At 40.8% G+C, this 22754-nt stretch overlaps 1 protein-coding gene across 4 annotated transcripts in view; it reads right to left on the reverse strand.

The window, feature by feature from the left end:
• Window positions 1-239: 239 nt before the first annotated feature.
• LOC149266510 (uncharacterized) overlaps window positions 240-22754 on the reverse strand; it is a 624762-nt gene continuing 602247 nt past the window's right edge. For 2 of the 4 annotated variants that reach the window (XM_089430592.1, XM_089430591.1), the window contains 3 exons: window positions 880-927; window positions 566-622; window positions 240-454 (listed from right to left, as the gene is read on the reverse strand). In XM_089430592.1, the coding sequence (XP_089286718.1) occupies window positions 386-454; window positions 566-622; window positions 880-927 (174 nt within the window). In that variant the 3' untranslated portion in view covers window positions 240-385. The remainder of the gene's footprint in view (window positions 455-565; window positions 623-879; window positions 928-22754) is intronic. The other 2 variants (XM_089430594.1, XR_016260157.1) reach the window with 2 other exon arrangements.

Genomic DNA, 22754 nt, shown 5'->3' on the forward strand with positions numbered 1-22754 from the left:
TCAATACTTGCCAATCTATACCTTCCGTATAAACGCCTACAGGAGATTTGACACTTGACTTTCACAATTTACTTAATACTTTTTTTTAGGTAAACACCCACAAGAAATTTGACCCTGAAATTTCACAATTTACATAGTACTTCATAACAAAGTGATTGCAGATTTAACTGCCTCATTATTTTTTTGAGGTAAACACCCACAAAATATTTGACTTTTGAATCTCACAATTTACATAGTAATTGCAGATTTCATTATTTTTAAGTTATAAATTATTTTATATTCAAAAATATATAAAATAAACGTCTTATAAAGATAGATAAATTCGTAAAATTAATTGCAGTTTAATGAAGTCGTAAAGTCGAAAATCCACATGAAGTTTGATGAGTTACATCACAGGTATCACTGCAGCGTAAGCGGTTACCCATAAAGGTAGTGATACAAGTGAAAGAGCATACTGCATACATTCATTGCGAAGTCTCAAAATTGAATACTTTTCTAAAATAATAAATAAATTTAGAAAGCCAAAAGGAAAAAACGAAGCAGAGTTGAAAATAAAAATACAAACCTGACGCACAAGAAGATCGGCTACAATTTCAGCAAGATATTTTGTGCTTGATCTCAGCTATTAATTCCAACAGCATTAGGATTAATAGAACAAAAACAAAATACATTAACAGTATCTTTTGATCATATGCTATTATCTACTTTTGAATTCTTTTTTCTTCTCAAAACTGTGTTAATAACAAATACAAAATACATTAACAGTATCTTTTGATCAGATGCTATTATCTACTTTTGAATTCTTTTTTCTTCTTAAAACTGTGTTAATATAATTTTAGCCTTCCAAATTTGACGTCATTCAACATAAAAAAAACTCACCTGCAGAAGCACAATAAGGTTTTGAGCAGTTGGCATTGCACTTAATATCTGCAGCAATCGTATGAATGGCTCGTCAGAGTGCATTTATTGGTAGATTAAAACTAAGCACTGCGGCACCTCTTGATAAACATAGACCATCCCCGTGTTTATGCAGAAAAATACCCATGTTTATGCAGGAAAAATGAAACTTATCTTACGCTTTTGATAGGTCTATGTTTTTCGTCCTTTCTTTGATAGGTAATTTTCATCAACAAAAGTCAGAGTACTCAATAAACTAAAATAGAGAAGGGTATGTTTAACTTCATAAATAGCTAAATATGGCATACAGTAAACCAGATGCATCCTAGCAAAATTACCACATACCATCCAACAACAATCATATGATTTGCTCACAAAATCATGCTATCTACATATTACGTTGAGTCACAGTATCCTGTACATGCAAGACCATCCTTGAGCACAATGCATAAATCCTGCCCGTAAAACTGAACCATTATACTTCGTTAGCCACTCTTTCATGTATGTAAGAATCTCATCGTCTAGCGATTCCGCGATATAGCTGTTTGAAGGCGGTGAAGATGCCATTGGTGCAAACATGCCACATTTCCCTGTTTTATCAATCAGTGTGTTACAGGTCCGTCTACTTGTCCATGAAACGCAATGCTTAGCATTGGAATGCACCTATTCAGAGTACATTCAAAAATAGCAATCAGCTATGATGCTGTACCTCTTTAAGTGGCATCATATAGTATGTCCATGAGTGAAGTATATTATGGCCATAAACAACCTCCCATGCTGCTAAGATTACATCCTCAGTGCTACTTGATGTTCATTGCCTTCTCTCACACAGAAGATGGTCATCTTTCATCCTCGATATATTATGACAACCACAAGTGTTGAGTCTTCATCATCATGGAGATGACATTGTACAGAAAAGAGCCTCTCAGCAAAGGGATTGCTCAAGCACCAAATTATGTGGGTAAACATCGTTATTAGATGTGTTAGAATCAACAAGTCCATTGACACATCATATGAAGGCAGCATCATACCACCTCATTAGCTCTAATCACTAATATTTTCTTGACCTTAGATGCTAAGAGTTGATCTTGATTATTGCGCACAAAATCTACACACATATGTAAAGTTTTTATGGTGTGCTATGATTGTCCAATGACGATACTTAGTGTTAATTATCTCCATGCCCATGTAACTTTTCCAGAGAAAATATTTTACTTATGTCAATTAGTGATTTTTTAAATATTTTCCGCGTCTAAACTTAGGGAAGGTGGATAATTAATTGACATTAGTTGGGATAAGATTGATTTATCTATAAAAACTTGTGGAAAGTTTATAAAATGATCTTAGCCATTGATTGGATCAAGTGAACTTCTAATCGTGGCCATTCATTTGTGAATAAAATATTATAAAGGGAATAGATAGGCAGATTTGGAGACATATTGACTGAGTAATTTCAGTGAGACACTAAGATTAGCAACATTAATTGGCAGAAGAATTTTCAGAAGCTTTTGCTATCAGTTATTTTCTGTAGAAGGCAGGGAGCTTCAAGAGGAGGCCGAGATTATTTTTGAGAGGCAATGTGAGTCTTCCAGAGGCCATGCGAGTTTTCCAGAGGTTGTGCTAATTGCCAGGAGAGCTAATTGAATTTTCCAAGAGGCAGATCGAGTGTCCAGAAGGCAGTGCGAGTTTGCCAGGAGACAGTTTGAATTTCTGAAAGACTAGTGGGAGTTGCTAGAGGTACTGTGAATTATAGAAGAGAAAGTCATGGGGTTTCTTCAGGCTGATTTGATTAGTAGAAGTGAAGATAAAATATTGTTGAAGCTTTGCCAATGTCAGGAAAGTAGTGATAATTTCTCAGTAGCAGTTTTTGTTGAAGATAATAATATAAACCCTCAGATCTGAAAATTGGTTTTTCCCACATTGGGGTTTTTCCAAGGACGTTTTTCCAAAAATACTTCTCAATTGTGTGATTGGTTTTTCGTATATTTTGCTGCAATTTTTATTTTGTGAATGGTGTCGTTCATGTTATTATTCATTATTTCTAGCAGAAGAATCAATTTCTGTGAACAAGTAATAAGAAATAATTACCTGGGTTAATTAGACTTTCTAGGTACCCAAAAATTTCATATGGTATCAAAGCACCGAAGCACTGCGGTTATTGGTTATCTTAGCGTAAGAGTTTTGAAGGAAAACTCAAAGATTTTCACATAGACAAATCTCTTCAAATTTATTGGAGTTTATTGTTCAAAGGTTTCAGAAATGGTTTTAGTTGGATTGAGGGATCAAGACAGACTTGAAGGTGCATCGAACTTTGATATATAGAAATCCATAACTTTATTGTTATTGGAGGAGCATGGACTGAAGGAGTATGCTACGACAATTGTTGCTATACCGACAGATCCAGTGCAATTACTGGCCTACCACAAGGAGGATGCCAAGGCTAGGCATATTATCCAAGACAAGGTTAAAGATCATATCGTTCCCCATATTGCAAAATTGGATACATGCAAGAAGATTGAGGATGTCATCCTGAAGTTATTCTAGAATGCTACTGTAAACAGAAAATTGATCCTCAAAGAGAAGCTAAGAAACACCAGATGGAACAAAGTAGAAGGGATTGTTAGTGATGTTACTAGGCTTAGATTAGTCAAGGATGAGTTAGTAGTTGTAGAAAAGATAGATGATGATGAGCTCATGAGAATTGCTCTAAATGGGTTCTCAAAGTAGTGGGACGTGTTTGTCCAAGTGATAATGGATGACAAGACCTACCTAACTGGGATCGTTTGTGGAGCGATTTCACTTAGTAAGAGCTTAGGTTGACCCTTGTTAGTGACAGTAGCAGTATAGGCCATTAGCATGAGGATGAAGAAAATGTTACTCTTGCAGGAAAGGGCAAAGCCAAGAAAGGCTCAAGCAAAGGGCCTAACTCCAAGGGAGAGAAGAAAAAGAAAGACTTGAGTAAAATCAAGTGTTTTGGATGTGGTCAACATGGACACTATGTCAGTCAATGTCTGAACAGGAAGAAGGGTGAAAAGAAGAAGTCACAACAGATCACAACTCAGTGGAGATTGATCAATTGTCTTAAAGAGTTGAAATTGAGTTCTCTCTTATATCTTGCCTATCTAGCTCGACCACCACAAGATTCTGGTATATTGACAATGGGGCATCATATCACATGACAGGAATTAAAGAATATTTTTCCATCTACAAAGCAGAGGAGATCAACTTCTAGATTCAAATGGGAAGCATGTTCAAGTGTACCCCAATTGGGAGAGAGCCAGTCACATTTCAAAGGGAGTCAGGGAAAAATATCCATGTTACAGATGTGTTGCATGTGTCAGGTTTGGGAAGGAACCTAATTTCAGTTTATGCTCTTCACGATAAGGGGTATGATGTATACTTTCGAGGATAGGTGTATTTGAAGCATTGGGATTGGAAGTCAGTAAAGGAGATTGGGGTGAGAAGACACAAGTTGTACAAGTTGCAGTTAGATGCTCCAAAGGCACTAGTTAGCAGCAATAGTAACAAAGATATGGGAGAGCTATGGCATAGGAGGATGGGTTATATCCATCATATTACCACTCAAACTAGCAGGGGGCCTAAAAGGGACTCCTAAAGGGACACCTAGGTCAAGGGCAACAATGGAGACTTAGCCCACTGCCACCTCAGCTAAGACTCCCTACTCTTTATAGACTTTCACAGATGGGAGGAGACCCGGTATATGGAAAGTCACTTGTGAAGGATGAGTCAACAAATGGATGTGAAGTGACCTTAATGATCCTTTTCCTAGAAGGAGGTTAAGAATGGAGCTTGCTTGCTCTTTAAGCAAGGTACAAAGATTTATAGGATAAGGGGGTGAGGATTTAAGGGCTAGGTTAGAGAAATATGCCTTGTAAAGGATTTTCCCAATCCCTGTGATCCTTATTGAACTTGATTTCCCAAGTGGTTCTTGAATAATTAACTTTTCAAAGGTATGGGACCACGCAGGATTAAGTGGACCCAGCCTAGCTTAAAGGGGAGGGAGTCTAGCAACCAATGATGATCTTAACCCAGACAAGAAAAGGGAGAGGATCAAAAACAAGAATTTCCACTTAAAGATGTCAAATTTATCCTATGAGGTACTAGTCTAGGGAACACCAAGGCAAACTTGCAAACTTTGATCTCAGAGCTAAGGCTTGGGATATCTCACAATCCCACTGACAGAATTTCTTCAAATTTGGAGGAGACCTTGAAGATACATTAGCACAGTAGCGACTAGGAGATTGAAAATTTTCTATTCCTACTTTGTTGGGAAAGTGATGCCCTAGATGACAAAAATTGGCTAGACCTAGAAGAGAAGGGGAAAGGTGAAGAAAAATAATTCTTTGAGTGATCACCTATTGGTAGATCATTGCCTAATCCCTTGGGTAGAATGGAGTCTAGGAGAATGATGATAAAGGACTTCGTTTCTCAGTCAAGGAGGCCTCGAGGACTACTTCACTTGGCCTTTAGGGCAAGAAGAAGAAGAAGTGACCTCAAGATAAATTCAATGGTAGAATTATCCCTATGAGATTTCATTCAACATACATGGCCCATACATTGAGAGATGCTATATAGAAACAATAATTCCACAATTTCGCAATTATCAAAGCAACAATTAGCCCTAGTATAGCGAAATCCCATTCCAATGCATATGACAAAGTAAAACAAGAATATCATTAAATGTGTGTACTTACATGTAAGAGAACATATCCCACCATCGACAAATTGACAATAAAGAAGCTCCAACATAAGAAAATCCAATCCAAACATCAAAATTCATCCATGCTCCAATTCATCCTCCAAGAAAGAATTCATGTCTCTCCTATTTATACACTCATTAGCAGTTTGAATTACCTAATTTGAGCCTACATTAGCCCATTAACTAAACTAATGTGCAAATAGCTATCTATTGGTGATAAGCCCACCAAACTAGCTCATAAATAAATAATAAGCCTCCCAAGAGGTTGAATGATTAATGATGCATGTCGTTGGGCTATCTAAGAGGCATGATGAAGTCCATAAGTGCCAAAATGATGAGTTGGACTTCCAAAAGTAATGGACAAGGGGTTAGCCCCTTGTTCTCCACATAATAAGCATGTAGTGCTCCCAATGGCTGTGAGAGCACATGATTGACCTCATGGGTCTCCAAGTAAGTCAAAGATGCCTATAGACCATCTGTAAGGGCTCAGATGATGGTGTAAGTGATGCCACATCAACATACAAGTCCTGGGTCATTTGCCAAGTTCATAGTACAACTGTGGGGTAGGCTGGGCAAGGTGAACCAGGTGCATTTTCCTCGTCCAATAGGTGAATCTCGAGAAATCTTTGAACATCCCTGGGGATCCATGGAGTGTTGTCTACTATTGTGGAGGCCCATGGGTCTCAACACACACCCTACATGTGCCAATGTAACCCTCTAGAGGGTTAGGACCTTGTATAGGGAGACCAAACCCGAGATAGAGACCCCCTGCAATCCTGCATAAGATCTAATGTGTCCCCTAACTTTCTGGTACAACAAGTCATCAAGAAAATTGAGTAAAAGAGCTTACAAACCATGGACCACAAATGGGGACTTCATAACGACCTACCTTTCCATAATGGGCTTTGGCATGTGCTAATGTCTCCAAGCTCCATAGGGGTTAACCAAGTATCCCATTAGGTAGTTTCTACTTCTAAAGGGGATAATATGTCCAAGGCACATCCTTTTAAAGGTGGGGGAATTTGATAAAGAGATGAATGGAGTAGGGAATGAAAAGGGGTATCCCTGGGCCATGTGCTGAGGTACAAGGGTAGCTAGTAAAAGGGAAGCCCACACTTGGGTATATAATGTATAGCAGGGAGAAATCATGGTTCATGAGGCTCCTCGGCCTTGATTTTTCCACCTTTCTTTATATGCCATTTTCCTTTTATGATTTTTCTTTAATTAACTACTCGGGGCTCAAGGGGTAAGAGCATGATGTGTGAGATATAGCAGTGGATACCCTTTTAAGGTAGAGCAATTCATTTCCCACTGGGGGTTGAGACAATCATGGGTTCATAAATGACAAATGAGGCTTATTTAGGGCCTATAGGAACCAGGGTGATGGGGTAGAGCTCATGTATTGGTTTTTTCTCATGTGCTAAATGTGTTTATCTTGACCATCTTTTTTGCATTTTGTGGTACATTTTCCTGTTGAATGTGGCCAATTATGCTTTTATGTTTCTTTTTAGCTGCATCAACTTCTGGGGCATCATTCCAGACCTGACCCAAGGTGTGGGCAAGGGGAAAGGTAAAGCTAACCCTATGTGGACCTAGTGGAGGAATGTGGACCCAGGTGAGAGAAATGATGAATGGGGTTATAATAAGTGGAAAGGGGGAAATATATGTGGGTGAGGGAGTGGGACCACACAACCAAAAACAGGGTTTCCCATGAAGTATCATCCCTAAAGCCAAATGGTCAATAAATGAGATCCCATAGGTTTGGAATCCAAGCTTAACATCAAAAAAGGGGTCTAGGGGACAATAGCACAGACCTAGCCCATCCTTTCCGTCGAATCCCCCCATTAATCCATGCCCAGAAGTGTCCATGATAAGCAAACTACAATACTCAATTACCAAATGACAAGGGATACGTTTAGGTTCGGGAGGCCCACCTTCAAACATATGATCATGGCAGATGGGTGAGGGACCACATGGCTGGCTCAAGTGGCGGAGAAATGGCACAACAAGCTAGCTGGTGGCTGTAAGGGGCTGCTGGCAGTCGACTGAGGACCACCTTGGAGAAATTTTTTCTCCTAGGGATATCACCTACAAAATCGTGGGTAACATCTGGCTCCAACTGGGATGTGATCTCTCAAACAAGTGGACAAAGTTACTTGAACAGGAGGTTGCGAGAACTCCAACAATCTCTTGGTTACCGTAGACCTGTCACCTGCACATATCAATGACTAAACCCACGGGGAAACATGTTTTTCATGGTGTCTTATGATCACCCATGCTTAGCGTTAGGTCGTAAAATCAACAGAAAAATAAAATATGCAAATTTTAACTTAAATGCCGAATCTACCATGAGAAATATCATATGATATTAGGTCTAATGCAAACTCAACATGCAATGCATTCTACTCTAACATGCATATAATAATGCTAGTGCTAAGTGTAATCGTAAAGCCAATGCAACCAACATATCATCACATCAATATACATATGCTTGCCAATATGACTACTCATGTAGAAAATCCCGAAGCGGATGTAGATACATTTGTATGGAGGATGAAGTGGGTGGGAGGTGGGAAAGTATGATCTCCATTTGAGGTAAACGGAAGCCCTAGGAGAAGGAGAATAAGCCAATCTAGAAGTGCAGGGCTTTCCCTCTAAGTACACAATGGTGGAATGAAAGATAACTCTCAACAACTCCCTACCACAATCATTATTTATAATATCATGCTTTGTAGATGCCACAAGGTCATGATGAGAGAGGAATGAAAGGTGAGGGAAGGAAGGGGTGCAATAAATAGGTCGCTCAAGGTAATGGTCACATTGGAGAGGGGAGGTCATAGAGTGATGAAGATCCTGAGGGTGTGTCCAAGGAGATAAAGTATAATCAATGATGGGCTCTTCCTTGTCACTATACTTGGAAGGGGGAAGGGCTCATAGTCACTTGAGGTCATATGGGTGAGAGAATCACTTGATGAAAACTCAAAGTGATGAACAATAGAAAAGGGCAAAGGGGAAGGTGATGTCTCGATGGGACCCTTTTCCTGAAAATCCAACTCTTGAGGCTCAAGTGGTTTGAATATACTCCTAGAATCACAAGGAAGGTAGGTACGGGCAAGGGCCTTATAAATCCCATCATTGTTGGTATCAAAGATAGGGTCTTCCAAAAAGGAGAATCAATCATCTCCAATTGCTTCTTTAAGGGAAAGTGATAATTCTCCTTCCCAAGGGTATCGATAGATATGTCCTTGTAAATAATGCTCGGGAGAAAGGAGGGACCATTCTCAAGCTCATCCTCCTTGTCAGTGTCATAAATGGGAGCACAGTCAAATTGAGGGCCAACAACTTCCCATTTCTCTTTTTCAATATGGAAATAATCTCTAATGTCATCTTCTAAGGGGCTAATGGGATCGCCTTCCTCAAGGTTCTCAAAAGGAAAATCATTGGGAATACTGCCCTTGAGAAAGGTAAGGTTAGTCTCAACTTCATTTTTCATAGACTCATTCTTACCAACACGTGTCCTCAAAATCATCCTTCTCATCATGTGGACCCAAAGAGGACTCATCTTCCTGCTCATTACTTAGATTCTCAATGTCTTGATGATGCTCGATGAAAGCTTCATCTTGGATGCTTAATGCAAGGTGTACTTGAAAATGTCTAAGAAAGCCATCAACGAACTTTTCAATAATGAGATTCTCCTAGGTTCATGATCATGCAACCATGAGTTATGACCACTGAGATATCCCATGAACAATAACATTAGGACATCTTGGTAAACAACCTTCTCTCTTGAATCATGTGCTTTAAATCTTTCTATGTGGTCAATTTTGGAGAGTGGGTATCACCATCAAACACGGGCACCCCACATACCATTCCCACAACATGATTAGGATGCCCAGAGATGTTAGCGATGTCCAAAGAGAGAAATTTATTAAAGAAAGGCAACCTATTTGAGGTATACAAGAAAAATATGTAGGAGCCACTAGGGTGAATTTAAATATGCCTAGAAAAATGCTTGCTTCACCTACAAGCATCGACGTTAAAGTTCAATGAAAAACTGGGGTTTTGTTCTTCCAATGGAGTCGCCATTAATGTTATGTCAATATGTCATATGGGAACAAACACACGTTTCGTGTCCCCAACAACGACGCCAAAATGTTACCGCTCAAACTAGCAGAGAGCATAAAATGGACTCCTAAAGGGACAATTGCTAGATCAAAGGGCAACGATGGAGGCTTAGCCCACTGTCACCTCAGCTAAGACTCCCTACTCTTTACAGACTTTCACCGATGGGAGGAGACCCGATATATAGAAAGTCACTTGTGAAGGATGAATCAACCAATGGATGTGAAGTGACCTTAATGATCCTTTTCCTAGAAGGGGGTTAAGAATAGAGCTTACTTGCTTGTTAAGCAAGGTACAAAGATTTCTAGGATAAGGAGGTGAGGATTTGAGGGTTAGGTTAGAGGAATATGCCTTGTAAAGGAGTTTCCCAATCCTAAAATCCTTATTGGACTTGACTTCCTGAATGGTTCTTGAATATTTGACTTTTCAAAGGTGTGGGACCACACGGGACCAAGTGGACCTAGCCTAGGTTAAGGAGAGAGAATCTAGCAACCAATGATGATCTTAACCTAGACAAGGAAGGGGAAAGGATCAAAACAAGAATTTCCACTTAAAGGTATCAAATTGATCGTATGAGGCACTAGCTTAGGGAACACTAGGGCAAAGATTGACCTCAGAGCTAGGGCTTGGGTTATATCACAACTCCATCGTTGGAATGGCTTCAAAATTGGAGGAGGCCTTGAGGACACACCAGTGCAGTAGAGTCTAGGAGATCGAACTTTTTCTTGGGCCATTTTGTCGGGAAAATGATGCCCTAGGTGAGCCAACTTGGCTAGACCTAGAAGAGAGGGAAAGGTGAAGAAAAGTATTTTTTGAGTGATCACCTATTGGAGGACTAGTGCCTTAATCCCTTGGGGAGAATGGAGTCTAGGAGAATAATGAGAAAGGAACTTGTATTTCAGTCAAGGAGGCCTTAAGGACTACTTCGCTTAGCCTTTAGGGCAAGAGGAAGAGACCTCAAAGCTTTTATACTTCGCTTGGCAAAAGAGATGGATCATCAAGATAAATTCACCGGTGGAATTATCCATAGGAGGTTTCATTCACAAACATGGCCCAAACATTGAGAGATGCTATATAGAAACAATAATTCCACAAATTTGCAATTATGCAATGCAACAATTAGCCCTATTATAGCGAAAATCCCATTCAATGCATATGAAAAAAGTAAAACAAGAATAGCATTAAAAGTGTGTACTTACATGTAATAGAACATATCTAACCATTAACAATTTGACAATAAAGAAGCTCCAAGATAAAAATACTCCAATACAAACATCAAAATTCATCCATGCTCCAATTCTTCATCCCTGAAAAAAGTGTGAAATTCTCTAAAGAGAAGAGTGATCCAATCCAAAGTGATGATGAGAAAATGAACTCATCTCACTTGTATTTATACACTAACTAGGAGTTCGAATTAGTCTCTTAGGCCTACATAAGCCCAAAAAATAAAATAATGTGCTAATAGCCTAACTTTTGGCGACAAACCCACCAAACTAGCTCATAATGAAATAATAAGCCTCTTAACTGGTTGAATGATAAACAATACATGTCGTAGGGCCCTCCAAGAGGCCTGGTGAGGTCCATAGGTGCCATAATGAAGAATAGGACCCTCAAAAGTGATGGACAAGGGGGTGGTCCCTTGTTCTCCAAATAATAAACTTGTGGTGCTCCCAATGGGTGTGGGGGCAAAATAATAACCTCACGGGTCTCCGAATGATTCGAAGATGCCTGTAGACTATATGTAAGGGCTAAGATGATGGTGTAGGTGATGCCACATCATCCTACAAGTCCCGGGTTAGCTGCCAAGTGCATGGTACATCTGTGGGGTTGGTTGGGCGAAGGTGAACCAGATGCATCTTCCTCGTCCAATAGATGGATCTCGAGCCAATATCTGAACATCTATGGGGATCCATGGAGTGTTGTCTACTGCTGTGGAGGCCCATGGCTCTCAACACACACCCTACATGTGCTAATGTATCCCTCTGGAGGGTTAAGACCCCGTATAGGGAGACCAAACCCAAGGTGGAGACCACTTGCAATCTTGCATAAGATCCAATGCGTCTCCTAGCTTTCTAGTACAACAAGTCATCAAAGAAATCGAGTAAAAGAGCTTACAAACCATGGACCAAAGGTGGGGACTTCACAATCTCATGCCCTTCCATAATGGGCTTTGGCATGTGCTAATGTCTCCAAACTCCAAATGGGGTTAACCAAGTATCCCATTAGGTGGTTTCAACTTTTAAAGGGGATTATATGTCCAAGGTACATCCTTTAAAAGGTGGTGGCATGTGATAAAGAGGTGAATGGAATAAGGAATGAGAAGGGGTAGCCCTAGGCCACATGCTGGGGTTCAACAATAGCTAATAAATGGAAGCCCACACTGGGGTATATAATGTATAAGAGGGAGCAATCGTGGTACATCACGTGCCTTGATCTTGATTTTTCCACCCTTCTTTATATGCCTTTTTTCTTTTTTATGATTTTTTTCTTTTTTATGATTTTTCTTTAATTAACTACTCAGGGCTCAAGGAGTAAGAGCATGATGTGTGAGATATAGCAGTGGATACCCCCTTTTAAGGTAAGGCGGTTCATTGCCCAACACAGGTTGGGACAATCATGGATTCCTATATGATGAAAGGGCCTTATAGAGCCTATAGGAACCATGGCGATGGCCATGATGATGGGGTAGAGCTCATGTATTGCCTTTTGCCCACGTGCTAAATGTATTTGTCCCGACCATATTTTGCATTTTGTCGTACGTTTTCCTGTTGAATGTGGCCAATTGTGCTTTTACTTTTCTTTCCAGTTGCATCAACGTCGGGGCATCATTCCAAGCCTGACCCAAGGTTTGGGCAAGGGGAAGGGGAGAGCTAGCCCTATCTGGATCCAGTGAAAGAATGTGGACCCAGGTGGGAGAAATGATGAATGGGGTAATAATGAGTGGAAAGGAAGTAATATATGTGGATGAGGGAGTAGAACCACGCAACCAAAATCAGAGTTTCCCGAGAAATACCATCACTAAAGCCAACTAGTCAGTAAAAGAGATCCCACGAGACTAGAATCCAAGGTTAATATCCAAAAAGGGGTCTAGGGGACAAGAGCACAGACTTGGCCCATGCTTTCCACCGAATCACCCCATTAATCCATGCCCAGAAGTGTCCATGATAAGCAAACTACAATACTCAATTACCAAATAATAAGGTATACCTTTAGGTTCGGGAGGCCCACCTTGAAACATACAATCATGACAGATGGGTGAGGGACCACATGGCTGACATAGGTGGTGGAGAAGTGGCACAACGAGCTAGTTGGTGGTTTGAAGGGGTTGTTGGCTGCCAGCTGAGGACCATCTTGGAGAAAGCAAATTCTCCTAGGGATATCACCCACAACATGGTGGGTAACAAGCCTAAAAGGGACACCTAAAGGGACAACTGCTAGGTCAAGGGAAACAATGGAGACTTAGCCCACTGTCACGTCAGCTAAGACTCCCTACTCTTTATGGATTTTCACCGATGGGACAAGACTCGGTATATGGAAAATCAATGGTGAAGGATGAGTAAAAAAATGGATGTTAAGTGACCTTAATGATCCTTTTCCTAGAAGGAGGTTAAGAATGGAGCTTACTTTCTCTTTTTACCACTCATACTAGCAGGGGACTTGAGGGGAATCCTCAAAGGGAAAATGCTAGGCTAACGACAACAAATGGAGTCTTAGCCCACTATCACCTTAGCTAGGAATCCCTGCTGAGATGTGGGAAACTCCTTTCAAAGTCTATTCTCATACAACTAACTCCCCCAAAATCCTCCTCCTTTCCTTGGAAGCACATAGTCCCTTTCTTAGAAAGCAAGTAAGCCCCGTTCTTCAAAGCCTTCTCGGAAAGGGTCTGGGTCACTCATATCCATTAACTTGTTACTCATTAGTGACTCCATACATATCGAGTCTCCTCCCATCGATGAAAGTCCATAAATAAAAGGGAGCCTTCGCTGAGGTGACAGTGGGATAAGACTCCATTGTTGCCCTTGGCCTAGCATTTTCCCTTAGGGATTCCCCATTAGGTCCCTTGCTAGTTTGAGCGGTAACACTCTTTAATCAAGGTACAAAGTTTTCTAGAATAAGGAGGTGAGGATTTAGGGGCTAGGTTAGAGGAATATGCCTTGTAAAGGATTTTCCCAATCCCTAAATCCTTATTGAACTTGATTCCCCAAGTGGTTCTTGAATAATTAACTTTTCAAAGGTATGGGACCACACAGGACCAAGTGGACCCAACCTAGGTTAAAGGGGAGGGAGTCTAGCAACCAATGATGATCTTAACCCAGACAAAGAAGTGGAAAGGATCAATAACCAGTTTTTCCACTTCAAGGTGTCAAATTGATCCTATGAGGTACTAGCCTAGGGAACACCAAGGCAAAGTTTGATCTTAGAGCTAGGGCTTGGGATATCACACAATCCCACCGTCAAAATTTCTTCAAATTTGGAGGAGACCTTGAGGACACACTATCTCAGTAGAGGCTAGGTGATCGAACTTTTTCTATGACTACTTTGTCGGGAAAGTGATGCCCTAGGTGACCAAACTTGGCTAGACCTATAAGAGAAGGGAAATGTGAAGAAAAATTGTTCTTTATGTGACCACCTATTGGTAGATCTGTGCCTAATCCCTTGGGGAGAATGGAGTCTAGGAGAATGATGAGACAGAACTTTGTTTCTCGTTCAAGGAGGCCTCAAGGATTACTTCGCTTGGCCTTTAGGTCAAGAAGAAGTGACCTCAAAGCTGTATACTTCGCTTTGCAAAAAGAGATGGCTTATCAAGATAAATTCAATGGTAGAATTATTCCTATGAGATTTCATTCAACATACATGGCCCATACATTGAGAGATGCCATATAGAAACAATAATTCCACAATTTCGCAATTATGTGTAATATTCCTAATTAGCCATGGCTAATTGGAATATTCGATTTTCTTCAATTTTTGCCTTCTATAGTTAATTGTAAATAAAAAGTGAGGAAGTGTCAGGCCAGGCAGTAACTCCATAAGGCAAAAATGATTCGACTGTATTATTCCATTAGGTAGGTGTTTGTTATATACATGAAGGAGAGACTGTTTAGTTCATCTCCCGATGACTATTCATATTTCTAATTTATTTATTTACATAAATTCACCCAATCACAAGGATTAGGTGTCAAACATTCCCCCCTTTAATCGTAAGGGATGTTGGTGAGTCCAAGCATCATTCTAAATCCTTCAAGCTTTTCTCTTCCAAGTGCTTTGGTGAAGATGTCTGCAATTTTCTCATTTGTGGAACAATGATGGAGATGGATTGTTTTGGCCTCAACATGATGTCGAATTAGATGATATTTAGTATTGATGTGCTTCATTCGATCATGGAATTTTGGGTTCTTGGCCAACTTTATTGCAGGGGTATTGTCAATCATGAGTGGAGTTGATTGTACTTGTTTTACCTGCAAATCTTCAAGAATTTTCCTGAGCCACACAATTTCTTTTGTTGCTTCAGCTGCTGCCACGTATTCTGCCTCTGTTGTGGAATCTGCTGAAACTGTTTGTTTGCGTGATCTCCAGGAGACAGCTCCTGATCCAAGACCCATAGCATATCCTGAAGTTAATACCCCAGTTTCTTTGTCTCCATCGAAGTTTGAATTAGAGTATCCAATCAAGCTGAAGTCGTCCATCTGTGTATATTTGATTCCAAAGTCTTGAGTTCCCTTCAAGTACCTTAGAACTCTTTTTGCAGCAGACCAATGTCCCTCACAAGGCTTTTGCATAAACCTGGAGAGGATTCCAACAACAAACGAAATGTCTGGTTTGGTAGTAGTTAGGTAGTTGAGACTTCCTACAAGCTGTCTATACTTTGTTGCATCCTCAAATTCTTTTCCTTCAATAGATGTGAGCTTTAAGTTTTGTTCCATTGGAGTAGTAAGAGGATTACACTCTGTCATGCCAAACCTGTTCAGCAGATCTCCAATGTATTTCTTTTGAGAAATAAATATGGACTTTGGATGTTGGGTTACTTCAATGCCAAGATAGTAATGAACATAGCCCAAATCAGTCATTTCAAAACTTTTCCCCAATTCCTTCTTTATGGATGCAATGTAGCTTTCATTGTTCCCTGTCATCAAAAGATCATCTACATATACCACACGATATACAACTGTTTTGCCAACTTTCTTGACAAATAAAGTTGCATCATCAAGATCAAAATGTTTGAAATTGAGTTTCAGAAGATGCTCAGTGAGTTTTTCATACCAGGCTCGCGGTGCTTGTTTGAGGCCATACAAGGACTTCACAAGTTTGCATACTTTATGTTCATGTCCTTTCATAGCAAATCCTTCAGGCTGGGACATAAAAACATTCTCTTTTAGATCTCCATTTAGGAAAGCAGTTTTTACGTCCATTTGGTGGACTTTCCAACCGTTCTGAGCTGCTAATGCAAAGAGTGTCCGGATGGTAGCCCATTTTGCTGTGGGGGCAAAAGTCTCCTCATAATCGACCCCTTCCTTCTGTGCAAAACCTTTTGCCACAAGCCTAGCTTTGTGCTTGTCAAGTGAGCCATTAGCTTTATACTTGTTCTTGTAGACCCACTTGCAGCCAATTGGTTTGGTTCCTAATGGAGGATCAACCAACGTCCAAGTATCATTCTTTATGAGGGCATCATACTCCTTTTGCATCGCTTCTTTCCATTCATCATGAGAAGCAGCTTCTTTGAAGGAAGTTGGTTCAAAATCTGTAGACAAGTTCAATTCACAATCATAAGAAACATCCATATCAACAGGTGAATTAGAGTCATCTACATCACCTCCATTTTGCGGGTTTGTATTTCTGGTTCCTGTCTTTCCAACTTCATTAGGATGAACACTTTCAAGTGCCTTTGTCAGCCACTTTGAGGGACCTTTCTCAGATGGTCCAGGCTGCTCCGTTGATTGAGTTGGGACTGAATCAAGATTGAGTCTCCCAATTCTATCAATTACATCACTTAAAGCATCATCCGTTGTTGGAGTTTCATGTGGGGGAGAGTGTTCTTTAGAAGAAGATTCCACATGTTGATCTAGTATAGGAATCCACCCTTCAAGATGTGGAATCTGATTATCAAATTCTTGAAATGATTTTGCTTTTGCGAATCTATCTAAGCGATCAAGTTTGCCGCTCAACAACATTGTCAGTTTTGGATGATTCAAGGAAAATTACATCTCTAGATACAACAAACTTCTTATTTACTTCATCATAGAGCGGTATGCTTTGGAGGTGTTTGAATACCCCAGGAAGATACACTTACGACTTCTAGCACCAAGTTTGTTTCTATGTACCTTTGGTATCAAAGCATAACAGGTGGAACCAAAGACCCTGAGATGTTTTACCGAAGGAACATGTCCATACCACATTTCATAAGGAGTATTGTTTCTAATAGCATTAGATGGACATCTATTCTTTATATATGCAGCACATAGAACAACATCAGCCCAAAACATTATCTTTACATTTTTGAAGAAGAGCATGGATCATACCATATTTAAGATTGTTCTATTCATTCTTTCAGCTACACCATTCTGTTGGGGATTATAAGGCACAGTTGTTTGATGTTTGATCCCATGTTGGCGAAGATAGTTTTCAAATTCATTTGATGTGTATTCTTTTCCATTATCAGTGCGAATAGACCCAATATGAGATTGTGCATCATTTTCAATCCATTTATGAAAATTCTTGAATGTTTGAAAAGCATCAGATTTGTTCTTCAATAAATAAACCCAACACATTCTGGTGTAGTCATCAATAAATGTCATGATATATTTATTTCCATTTGCAGAAGGAACAGGCATTGGACCACATAAATCTGAATGAATGAGTTCAAGTTTTCTATGTGCTCTTGAATGTGAATCATGAAAGGATGGTTTGCTATGCTTTACTAGAATGCAAGCATCACATTGCTTAAGTTTTCTAGGAATTGTAGGCAAACCAGCAACACCATTTTTCTTCAACAAGCAGAGACTGTCACAGTTCAAATGTCCAAATCTAGCATGCCATAATAAACTTGATGGAAGTGTACCTTCTTCATGATGAGAATTGTATGAGAAATGTTTTGCATGAGCAGAGGTTCCTTGTAGTTTGAGAAGCCTTTCTTCTTCTATTCCCCTCATGACAAGTGAGTGGTCAGATGCTTTTATTACCTCAAGCTTGCCATCAAACATATGAATGGAGTGACCTTGCTAGCGGATGTGGACCAAGGACAGCAAGTTTCTCTTGAGCTGTGGGAGATATAGAACATGATCTAAAAGAAAGTCTGGAAGACCAGGCAGTTTAAGCCTGATTGTGCCAAGCCCTGATGGCTTGATTTTTGATTGATCTGCAAAGTATACTGCTCCATCAACATTGTCAGTGAAATCTTCAAAAAATTCTTTTCTATGAGTCATGTGGCAGGTTGCTCCTGAATCAAGCAACCAATCATTTTTCCAAGAAGCAATTGAAGCATTAAATAAATTTTCGTTTACTCCAATATTACATTGTCCGACAACATAGTGAGCGGATTCAGGTGCTTTACCTTTGTCTGTATCATCAGTTTCACCTTTCTGTTGGTTTCTTTTTTGCTCAATTTTGTCCCATGGTAGCTTGCATGTAGAGGCATCATGTGATCCATTTCTTTTGCAGCGAATGCAGTGCAAATCTGCCTTTTCTCCTTGAGAATGTCTGCCCCCCCTGCCTCTGAAATATCTTCCTCTTCCTCTTCGACCACCTCTTCCTCTTGTAGAATCTTGAGTAGGATGCTTTTCTTTATGAGCAAGGCACACAGCCTCTTCAGAAGATTCAGGGGCTGTCTTCTTTCCAAAAGCTTTCTCTCTTTCAGCAAACTTTTTCACAAGAGAGTCAAAGGTTATATCTTTGAGATTTCCATTTGCTTGCAATGACTCAAGATAATTGGAGTAAGTAGGATAAAGTGCCTTGAGAAAAGAAATAAGAGGAATATCCAATTCAACCTTAGTGGATTTGATATCATGCATTATAGACTTTACTTCAGATGCAAGAGCAAGAGGATCATTATTTTACAGTTCAAGAGTGAAGAGTTTAATCATGAGTTGAACAACTTCAAGTGCAGAATGTGAGTCATAGAGTTCTTTCAGCTTTTGTAAGGCTTCAAAGGCAGTTGAATATGACGAAATATGGCGACTCACCTCTTCATTTACAGATCCTGCGATTAATGCATAAGCTTTGCTGTTTTTGTTTTCCCAAATGATGAGCTCTTTGTCTGAGGTAGGCTGTAATGGGTCATTGTCTTCGTCTCCGACACACACTCCTTTCCACAACTCATTGAAAATGAGGGTGTGTTTTATCATCGGGACCATTCAGGATAGTTCTCCTTTCCAGTGAGAACTATTCCCACCATGGATATGATTAAATGCATTCTGTAAAAAAAAATTACTTCTGCTGATAGAAAAATACTTCTGCCAATATACAGTAAAATTGTACTCAAAAGGGCATTCTCAAAAGATTTCAAATCTCTTCCTCATACACCAATATGTACGTCAATACCTCATGCTACATCTTTATGCAACATATTTTCTCCAAACGCCTCCAATATTTGATATAAATGCATCCAGTATTACATACAAATATTACATACAAATATTACATATTACATATGCCTTCAACATATTACATGCTCCAATGGTAATTTTATAATGTAATATATGCCCATTAAAGTTCATATATAATGGAACCAAAAATATGATGTACGTGAAGCACATGTTACCACACAATGAAGCACGCAAGCATGCTTAAATAAAATTCGCAGGCAAACGTCGCGGAGTCACAGAGTCGTCCACGCTGGCGAGAACTTGAATTATTTTATATGGAAAAACAATAGTTCAATGCAGCATTATTCAAACAGTCAATGGCTCACCGCACCAGTTGCGCCACTCTGATGCCCGCGATGCTGTTGGAAGCATTCGAACCGGCCACCCACGCAACGTTCTTGACTTAAGACTGTTTTATCAGTAGGAATTTCGGACCTTCGGGAAGCTGGATCTGCTCCCGCATTTTTCACATATATTGTTTATTCTTGTCAAGCACGCGCATTTAAACAGAGCTCTTGGACATGCTTGGAGCAGCAGAGCGCTCGTCGTCCAAGGCACATCAAGGAAGCAGCAAAAGAGCAGATCGAAGCAGCGTTATGTGGAGGGCTTCAAAGCATTATTCACACAACGTATATATTGAAACATTGATTTAAATGTGTAAAGATTACCCAAGAAACAACGTTTTCCTGTATAGTTAGAATGCTGGTGCGCTGAGCGTGGAGCAGGAGCAGCCGAGGCCTTGAACTGCGAAGTTAGAAGTCTTCAAACGGACTGCATGGACTCACAATAATGGTGGAGGAGATGGATTTCAGTGAAGGTATGGCAGAAAACGTTTGTGGACAGTCTAGAGAGCTAGAGAACGCAGATAATGCAACGTTCAGATGAATGTCAGGCGTAGGCTACCAAAGAATTTTGGCAGCAACGTATAGCGTACAACAAAGAACTGTGAGGGGACAGAGAGGAGTTGGCAGTGGACAGAGAGTACTGGGCAGTGGGAGTTACAACTATTTTGGGAGCTGGCTCTGATACCATGTCAGGCCAGGCAGTAACTCCATAAGGCAAAAATGATTCGACTGTATTAATTCATCAGGTAGGTGTTTGTTATATACATGAGGGAGAGACTGTTCAGTTCATCTCCCGATGACTATTCATATTTCTAATTTATTTATTTACATAAATTCACCCAATCACAAGGATTACGTGTCAACAGGAAGGGGGGCAAAACTCACTTTTAGAATAAAAAGTCACTTCCTAGTAGTACAACGTTGTGACTTAAAGGGGAGCCAAGGGGGCCAAAGGGGGACGCAGAAATGGAGCCCATGCAGACACATGGAGGAATTGTGCAGGAGGGAAGAAACACGTGGCAAGAGGGGAAACCACGCAGGAGGAGGTGAGCCTTGGGATTGAGAGAGGCAAAGGCTATAAAAGAGAGAGGAGCCCGTCATTTTGATCATTCCTATTATGAGCATTTGTGATAGTCATTTCGACTTAGAGCACGCTGGCTGTTTAGCTAGTCTGCAACACTGTTTAGTGCATTGAGTGTCTCCGTTCGGAGATCTCACCCTTAGCCTCAGGGGACTTCAAGTGTTGCTCGAGCAAGGTATTTCCATTGGCATTCGAGTAGTAGTTTCATCAGCATTTCAGCGGCAGTTTCATCAATGTTTTGGAGGACTGCGCAGCACTGAGAGGAGGACGCAGTTCTTTCTGGCAGGAGTCTGGGTTGAGGGTTTGCAGGAGGATTTGTGCTGAGAGGTAGAGCAGGGGATCAACGCTTGCATATTGGAGAGTTTTGGCAGGAGTTTCAAGCAGTTTTTGGAGGATTTGATTTGATGGCAGCGCAGAGCATTGAGGGACTGCGCAGAACCCCAAGGGGGTGATTTTCGGAGGTCGGCCATTCCAAGAAAGCTTTCTGGGTTTCTTGAGTAGAGTCCGATTCCAGAGTTTCAACCTTTTCTGAGGAGGGGATCAGCCCCAAATCCTCATTTGATTTCTAGCAGCAGCAACACTGCAGATCTCCAGCAGCTTGGACGCAGTTTAGAGAAGAGCCATTTCTTTGCTATTCTAAGTATATTTCTCCACTTGCCTTGAGCAAGTCGTGGCGCCGTCTTTCTGATCACCTCTGTACTCATTCCTTTACTCAGTATAATAAAATGGCTTAGCATTTCTCGCTGCATTTATTGTGTATCTGTTTATATTTCGTATTTATATTAATGTTGCTGCACTACTGTTATTATATCTCTGTGATTTCTCGGCTACTATACCACTTATAGAGTTCAGGCTTCTGTGATCAACTTGTCCTGACAATGAACCACACTAGTTGGTTTGAAACGCGTCGACAAATGGTATTCCATGTGATTTTCGCCGAAGAATCTCTCTCATACTATACCACTTGTGCATTTTTTCTGGTTGAGATTTTACTGGGGTTTGAGGAATATTTCGGGTTAGGAATATTACAGTGGTATCAGAGCATAGATCTGGCTTAGCCTGTGGAGCTAGCAATCTATGACATCGGGGGAAAAACCCTACATCTGTTACAGAGGTCGGAGATACAGGGACACTGGGCGTAGGTTGGAGAACACTTATAGAGAGGGAGACTGTGTCTCGGTGGTGGACGCAGAACAAGAGGAGCCTGTGGTGGACGCAGGACAGAGGGAGCCTGTGGTGGACGCAGAGCAGGAGGATCCGATGGCAGATGATGACAGGAAGAGATTTGCAGATATGCTCCTCAAATCCGTGTAGGATCTGTCGAGGCAGATTGAGGTGATGGGGCAGAGATTCACAGCAGTAGAGGCCAGACAGCGTGAGAGCCCACGGGTTTTCAAGTTGGTGAGGGATCGGGCGCATCCCACCATTTTCCAGAGCAACGTGATACTGCGCAGCAGGTGGCCTCACATGCCCCTACACGCTCTACCATGCCCACTTTCTTAGGAGCCGACATGGGGGCCGTAGCCTAGCAGGAGGCAGAGCCCGGACATATGGGCAATTATTTTGCAGAGTACCAGGCCTATGGGCAAGAGTTTAGGGAAGCCATTTCATTCAGAGATTTTGTTTAGCTCTAGCGGGATAGTAGACCCCGCGACCATCATAGAGGGTACCGGCATTACCATGATGGTGACACCCACCGTGCAGCGAGTAGATTCCATTTGCCCACGTTTGGTGGTTCATCAAACAGTTCGACAAAGTCTTGGGTGGAGAAGCTGGACATTTATTTCTAGCTTAACCAGATGTCAGAGACAGAGGCCATCAAGGTGGCAACATTGCATTTGGATGGTGAGGCCCAGGATTGGTGGTTTCATGGGATGGTTACACTAGGGCACTCCACAGTGACGACATATGTCGAGTTTACCAGGAGACTGATGGATCGATTTGATCGGAGGGATCCAGAGCAACATTTTGATGAGTTGATGAGGCTCAAACAGACAGGGAGCCCAGCGACC

Source organism: Pinus tabuliformis, chromosome 6 (genome assembly GCF_031772625.1).
Source record: "Pinus tabuliformis cultivar Carrire ecotype Pingquan chromosome 6, CPIR1, whole genome shotgun sequence".
NCBI lineage: Eukaryota > Viridiplantae > Streptophyta > Pinopsida > Pinales > Pinaceae > Pinus > Pinus tabuliformis.